Below are 8,275 nucleotides of genomic sequence, written 5' to 3'. Positions count from 1 at the left end.
AACTTGAATATTTCAAGAAGTATTATTATAGACTTTATTAAAAATTATTATTAAGATATGTCTCAAGAGTCACTTTAACAAAAGAGTTCTTTTACTCTATCATCCTAGCAACAATAATTTTGCACATGCTTTATGAAATAGAAAACACAATTAGTTAATAATATTTTTTTTTGTCAACTATTACCCTCTCCCCCCAACCAAAACAAGACATTGTTCTCAATGTCCTAACATAGAAAGATAGAGTATAGAAGACATCAATTGAAATAACGAACATTGACAAACCTGAAACACACTTAAACAAATATAAAAAATAATAAAACATAATAATAAAATCAAAAGACACAAAGATTCATAAATGAAGGCTCAAATCCAATAAAAACAATTTATGGCTTTTCTTAGATGACCAATTTATGTAACTCATAGAGGGATCAATTACATGAATAAAATATTATAGTTGGTCAATCAATTATTTAGCAATAGCAGCAGAGATTATGATTTGTCGTGGCGAAGATGTTAGAAATTCCTATTTCACAGCATGATCAAGAAACGACAACAACTTATCATAATAACCATTAACATTTAACAGACTTATGGGTTTATAGTGAATGTGCAGTTGGACCCAAGAGAAGATATGAAAGATCTCTTTCAATGTGCCCAAACCACCTGGTAAGGCAATAAAGGCATCAGCATAGTTAAACATTACATTCATTTGAGTAGACATTGTAGAGACCTGTAGTTCCTCTCTAATTATTTTTCTAATGTTGTCCCCTTATGCTAAAGCTTCGGGGATGACCCCTAAAACTTGACTACTTTCTAAAAATACAGTTATTGACACACTTCCTATTAATCCAAGACTATCATCCCCATGCATTAAATTAATCTTTCTCTTAACTAGTACCTGACCAAGATGATTTGCTAATTCTAAAAACTCATTTACTTTTCCAAGACTAGATCCATCGAAAACACAAACATTTCTTATATGATGACCTGAGGAACTTGCCACTTCTACACACTTCTATATTTTTTGAAAGTATGGGTTAAGAAGTAGAAATGAAGGGAAAGAAGAGAGGATTTTATAGATAAAAAATTAAAAAGACAATCATACCACCTATATGTAGGCTAACTGGAGTCTTACACACACTCTCTTTTTATTTATTTATTTTTAAAAAAGCATATGTATGTATAGGTAGTTGTGATTGTGGCTACATCTTCCCTTGGTTTTATGTCCAAGAACGGCTTAAACGCCCTCTATGGGTCGGGGATAGGCTTCTCATCCAGTTTTCTTAAAAACTGACAAACAGGGTCTTCTTTAGTCAGATTTCTAAGACTATGCCAAGCATGTTCTTTATGAAAATAGGTTCATAATTCATAAATTACACGATGTTTATCTCCATTATAATGAGACTTAAGAGTCAAAAGAAGATTATCTAAAGACTCTCTATGTTTTGAAATAAATCCCATCTTTTGACAATTTTCATTGGTTTTGTAGAATGCATGTGACTCCGCGAACATGGTGGGTTAATAAAATTGACATTGTAAAATTTTTACAGTTGTCTTTTTTGATGAGAAATGATCCTCATATGCTTTAGAAAGACAAAATTTAATGACACTACTTACCTCGTTGTCGGGAATGTATCTTTGAAATATTTGATCAGGATAATATTTGAATAAGTAAGGGTCATCCCAATAAAAGTTTTGCATGTCGCTCAAAAATTTTCTTTTGTCTTCGGTACTCCAATGAGCTGATAAATCTCCTAAGGTAAGAAAATTGTTATTTTTATCATACCAAGGCATTGGACTAAGAGAAAGTAAGGATTCGTCGGGAAAGTAATCATCGATTGGTGTGATGTTAGATGTCAAATTCGTTGTCACTTTTGACACAAGATCCGCATCAATATTTTTAGTGCCTTTTTCATCTGTGATTTCTTCCTGAGAATAAATCATTTGCACATCTTCAAATTCATCAAACTTAATTTTACTTAAAGTAGATTCAAGTTGATCATAAACCAATTCTTTAATATGATTTACTTCTTGTAAATCATTATCATCTCCAAGTTACTTGCAAAAGTTGAAAATATTCATCTCCAATGTCATGTTTTCAAAAGTTGAAAATGCTTGAAATGATGCAAATATATTAAAAACATATTTTTTGGATTTTCTTTGTTTTTTGCTATTTTTGGATCTTCTGAAAATTTTATCAAATAGGTGGGTCAAAAATTAGGTAACAACACAATGCATAGATCTGTCAAAAATTTAGCATAAGAAAAAACCTGTTTAATGGCATCCAATAAAGGTATATTGAAAATTTATAGATCTATCAAAAATTTAGCATAAGAAAAAACCTATTTAATGGCATCCAGTAAAGGTATATTGAACCTTACCTATTTGAAAGTTTCAAAGATTTTAGAGTTGTGATTGACTTTTCTTTATTTGATCATGGTATGAGGAAATGGAAGTGCTGGTGTGGAATTAGTCTTTTCTTTGCAATTTTCAAATTCAACCCCTTCCTTATCTTTAGAGATTGACTCATCATCTTTCTCACAAGGTTCAAGAGTGAGTTTTTCAATAACCTTAACACTTCAAAAAGTAGTGACTGATTTGACTTGATCCATGTGTTGGCTTCCGGAACTACTTGCATTTGTATTTATTGCCCCTTAGGATTTTATTGTAGTTGAGATGGAAACTTACCTTTCTCTTGAAAACTGAGAGCAGATGTCAATTTTGCAAGAGTATCTTCAAAATCTGTCATGTTTTAAGCAAGTTGAGTTTTAATTATCTCTATATTTTCAATGAATGCATGCAGTGTTTTCTCAAGATTTCTTCTAGGAGGTGGAGCATAAGGAGGTGCATATCCATAAGAATTTTGGAAATTATAGTGTGCTTGAAATAATGGTTGTGAAGTTTGTACATTGTTATTATCACTCTTTCAACTGAAATTTGGCTGATTTCTCTAACTAGGGTTGTATGTTTGCGAGTATGGGTTGTGGCCTGGCCTTTGGAAACTGTTTAAAGCATGGGCTTGTTCATGGAGACATTCCTTAAAAGAAGACAAGGTTGGACAGTCATTGGTTGAGTGTTCATTTATTTCACATATTTGACACATAATGTTTTTAGCAGATTTTAAATGATCACTCTTTTTCAATTCTAGTGCCTCGTCTTTTCTAGCTAAAAATGTGAACTTGGCTTGGAGGTCATGATCTTCTCTAAGGTTATACATGCCTCCACTAGATGTATGATGCTGAGTTTTACTCAGTGCCTCATAATTACCTGCGGTGTCCTAATTTTGAGCATTTTTAGCTAAGAAGTTTAAGTACTCTATTGCATCATAAGGGTTTTTATCTTCAAAAGTTTCATTGCACATCAATTCAACCATTTGCCTATCTCTAGGTGTTAACCCTTCATAAAAATATGAAGCCAATCTTCATATTTCAAAACCATGATGAAGGTAAGTATTAAGCAAGTCTCGATACCTATCCCAATATTGGTAAAATGTTTCTCTTGATTTTTGAGTGAAAGTGGTGATTTGTCTTTTGAAAGAGTTTGTTATGTGAGATAGGAAAAACTTCTTTAAAAACTATTGTTGCATTTCATCCCAAGCACAAATGGATTCTAGTCTCAAATTTTATAGTCATGTTTTAGCTTTATCTTTTAATGAAAAAAGAAAAAGTTTTAATCTGATGGTGTTCATGCTATAATTTAAGTCATTATAGGTGTTACAAACCTCTTCAAATTTTCTTAAATGCAAGTATAGATTTTCTAAATCTAAGTCATGAATAAAAGGTAAAAGTTGAATAATGTCTAGCTTAAAATTAAAATGAGATGCATTAGGAGGAAAAACTATGCATGATGGTGCATTTATTCTTGTGGGATTCATATGGTCTTTAAGTGTTCTAACATAGTATTCTTATTATAAAGTGACTGATTATCTTCTTCAATCATATTTTCTGAAAATGATGAGGATACCCTACAAAGTCTACCACTTAATGTACGCGACCACACTCTCATGCACGTGTAGGAATAGAATTAAAAAAAAAAGAAAATAAAAGAAGAAGAAACAAAAGAAAAGAAACAAAGTTATATACAAGAAAAGTATAAAAAAAAATACTATAATCTGTACAAGAACTTACCTCCCTGGCAACGACGACAAAAACTTGACACGACCAAAAGATTGATGTCTTCTTCCAAGTGCAGAAGTATCGAAGTAATAAATAACCCGGCAAGACCGGGGTAGAACCAAAGGGAGGTTAATTGTATAAATAATAGATAACAATAATACAACAACAACAATAACAACAATAACAACAACAACAACAACAACAACAACAACAACAATAATAATAGTAAAGAAGAAGAAGAAGAAGAAGCTGATGAGAACTTTGAAATGGAAGATTAAACAATAATAACAACAAATATCAAGGTTAGAGGATCCACTAATGGTATGTCAAATAAGTATAGTATAAACTTTTATTATTTAATTGGAAACCACACACAAAGGAGGTTACAATCAAATTATAAATTGTTAACATGATTACATTAGTTATCTTATTTTATTAATGTTAATACTTGTAAATCTCGTCAGGCATTCATGATTATAACTTATGTTAACAACAAATCAAGTTCCTTTCATAGCATAGGTGTAGGTTATACCATATTGTTGGGCTATGAAAGTGCCAAGCATTTGTTGTACCAAGTGTTATACAATATAAATCTAGATTATTCATTTAACAAGCAAAGTATTAAAGAGTGAACAAGATACAAATACAAAACATGTTAGTACCAAACATTAAAGTCCATATTGAGTTTACACTACTTATTCTTACACCATTAGTGTAACTTTTTCACCTTGACATAATAAACTTAGTTAAACATAATGAAAGAGAGAAATATAAGTAAACAAGATAAGAACATAAATAAGATAAAAGTTAATTAAGTAAAGGAAAGGAAATGAAAGGTATAAACAAGATATTAATGAAAATAAAACTTAAGCATTACAAAAATACAAAGAGAGAAAGCAAAAGCATGATTTTGATCTAGAGATCAAGATGCTTAAATGCATGGTAAATGCCTCCTTAGGAACTATTGATTTGATGACTAATTGATGAGTGGGTGGCCAACTCTTGACTTGGTGACAGTCCTTATCTTCTTTTGTCTAGCCAAAACGTTATTGATAACATCATAATTGGAACCACTTGAAAACGTTAAAATTGTAAGAAATTGTCTCAGCTTTCCAGGAAAAAAAATGGAGGTTATTTGGACTTCTATAAATCCAAATATGAGCCAAACACTGAACAGTATTCGGGTTGCAGGATATATTCAGACTTCTTTGATGTTGCTACAATTTGGACTTGTAAATGACCTTTTTAAATCTTGGGCTCCATATGAAAGTTGTAGGCTTATGTCTTACCTTTCCATCATATAAAGTAAACTTAAATCCAAGATCTACAGCTCCAAATATGACTCAATTACTGAATAATGTTCTGATTTGGATTGCACCAACTTTTTTGTTCTAAGTTTGGTCATCTCTTTGTCCTTTCAATTTCAGTTCTTAAACTCATCAATCAATCCTTTTATTTATGTGATAAGTCTATATTTAAAATGAACATTTACCACAAATTAAAGATATCTTATATTATTAGATATATTATTATAAAACATGTTTTAGTTATGAAATTATTGATACTTCAAATATAAAATAATAATATAAAACTTTAATAAAAATATATTTTTAAATGATAATCAATTATTATAATAATTTTCACAGGATAATAATTTTTGACATTTGTCCATAAATTACGCCAAAATGTGAGACATTTGATTGTTCTCTGTCCATTGTCTTCTATTCTTGTGATTTTGGGGTTCAGTAAATTATTGCCAGAGATGCAGTTCTTATTTGGTTCAGCAAAACATCCATGATCACATAAAAAGGCAGCGGATAGTAAGCCCGGAAAAGGCATCATCATTCGGATCCGATAAATTTATCGATACCCTTTTATTATAACTGCAAAAGAAAGTACACAGAAAGACTTTTACGTCAAATATTTTATTTAGATGCATCACATAGTATGCATGCTTCGTATTATTTGAGGACCTTGTTAAATAGTATAAACACCAACGAAATTCACACCCCTTGAGCTAACATACAACGAGAGACCAGACTGTTGAACTTCGCTGATGAGGGTACTTCCATACTGTGCCTCAAGAGACACAGTCGCCGAGATTCTACCAAGCTCGTTGACCCTGACTCTTACAGGCACCAGTGTTTGTGAATCTTGTCTAACAGTTGCAGCTGCAATCAGAAAATCGCCCAAACTAGTTCTCTTGATGTTGTTTGGCCTCAAAATGTTAAGGTTGCTTAGGAATATATCTGAAGTCCCGGCATTCCGTCCTGTGAGCCAATATCGTCGAATCCTATTGCCAACAAACTCTGAGACGAGGACAAACCCACCGTCTTTACTGACTGCAACCCCCACTGCCACCGAAAGATTTCTCAGTAACACGGTGACTTGATTTGTCCTCACGTCATATTTCAATAACCTTCCTGTAGAGTCATTGGCAAGAAGAGCTTTCGAGGAATTCCTGCGAAATGAGACGCAAAAATTCATGCAATGTTTGATCTTTTATAACTCGTTTCTTTCCAAACAAAAAGAAAATGGACACTGCTAGTGTAAATTAACTGATGACCTTAGATCATAGACAGCACTAGCATCTGTAAAATAGATGTTTCCTGTGAAAGGGTCTATATCCAAAGCATTGCAAACGACGAAAGGTTGTCCTTCAGCACTGGTGGCAATTTGTGTAGCAAGTCTCCCGTTTGAGTCAGCAACTAAGAGTCCATAATATGCATCGGCTATGTAGAGCAATTTTGTGAAAGGACTATACGCCAAACCCAAAGGCCTTCCGCAGATAGGTCCTTTATCGGGATCAGTGGTGCCATTGCAAAGTGCTATCGACCTGAGAAAATAGGCAGCAATATATTTGATCATCAGCAAGTTATTCCGATCATTTTTTAAAACTAATATAAGGAAAGGATTAGTGTCTATAATACTAAAGAAAAAAAGGAGAGAAATTCTGGTTTATAATTAAGGTGTGTGTGACATAGGGTTTTACCGGTTTGGTGAGGTAAAGGCAAAAGTTGTCCAGCCAGTAGTTGGCTGGTATCTAAGAACAAGACCGTCATTAACACCAGTATAGAAGGCTCCTCCAGGAGTTTCAAAGGCAAGGGATTCAGGACCGAAGCCTGTGGATGGCAAGAAGATGTCTGAAGGATTCGGAGAGAACAATTGGAGGAAAACAGAAGACAAAAATGGATAGTATCGATAACATAGCTGCTTTAGTGCTTGGGCGGAGAGCCATGTTTGGAATGAAGAGTACTCTCGAAGAGTGCAGGAGTATTTATAGGCCCCAGAAGAGTTTTACAACTAGTATAAAAAGAGATTCAGAATCAAGAGACCATCCTTTCCGAAGTATGGCACTAACCATGGATATGGGCTTTCATAAATGGAGGAACTTGCCGTTCCAAAATCTTCCATGAAAAAAAACCTTTTTTTCCCAGAAATATGGCAGAAGTTTGGTGACCCAAAACAGTATACATGTATATATAGGATTCAAGTCAATAAAAGTGAGCTTATCCTGTGTAAGAACCAAACTCCAAGAAACCTTTCATCAAGAAGCTGCTTCACATATATATATGAGACAGGCAGCGTACAGTGCTCGCATGATATATATACTTTATAAAAAAGAAATGGAAAACGCATCGGAGTTCTGCAATTCTAGCTAGTATAGAATGGGTTGACAGGTATACATATAATGAATGTAATATTCTAGTCTATATTTGCTGGCATTTGGAGCATTCCATGCGTGGCCAACATGAATGAAATAACGTGTTCTTGGATGATTTAATAAATATTAACGCTAAAATCTTATTGATTAATATGAGTAGTAGTTTTTTTTATTTAATAAATGTGTGATTTACAGAGAGTCTATTAAAAAAACTAGTCATTGCTCTACGTACCCTATAAATTAACATTTTATTTTATCTAAAACTTACATAAAACAATCAAGAATTAAAGAGAAATATAATTTTCTTTATTAAATTACATTCAAGTTTCAAATTCTAAATGCTTATAATGGATTAAAGTATTTTTTTTCTTTAAATAATTATTTGAATGTAAAATTCTAGTACCATAGACATTATGCGTGTTTACAATTAAAGAATTGTTTACATATTGTATTAGAACATTAGGTTTGAGAACTCATGTTTTTTCACTCAAAGATT

At 32.5% G+C, this 8,275-nt stretch overlaps 1 protein-coding gene across 1 annotated transcript; it reads right to left on the bottom strand.

Moving 5' to 3' along the window:
- Window positions 1–6,141: 6,141 nt before the first annotated feature.
- Window positions 6,142–7,353, bottom strand: LOC105117816 (strictosidine synthase 3-like; the record flags this gene model as incomplete). Its single annotated transcript, XM_011015581.1, has 4 exons — window positions 7,338–7,353; window positions 7,108–7,237; window positions 6,682–6,951; window positions 6,142–6,576 (listed from the first exon to the last, which is right to left on the bottom strand). Coding segments are annotated over exons 1-4 (851 nt in total), but the record flags the coding sequence as incomplete, so codon positions are not given.
- Between the last annotated feature and the right edge of the window lie 922 nt (window positions 7,354–8,275).

Source organism: Populus euphratica, unplaced genomic scaffold, assembly GCF_000495115.2.
Source record: "Populus euphratica unplaced genomic scaffold, PopEup_1.0 scaffold1534.1, whole genome shotgun sequence".
NCBI classification, from domain to species: Eukaryota; Viridiplantae; Streptophyta; class Magnoliopsida; order Malpighiales; family Salicaceae; genus Populus; species Populus euphratica.
Note: the sequence above shows the minus strand (reverse complement) of the source record. Positions and strands in the feature narration are given on the sequence as shown.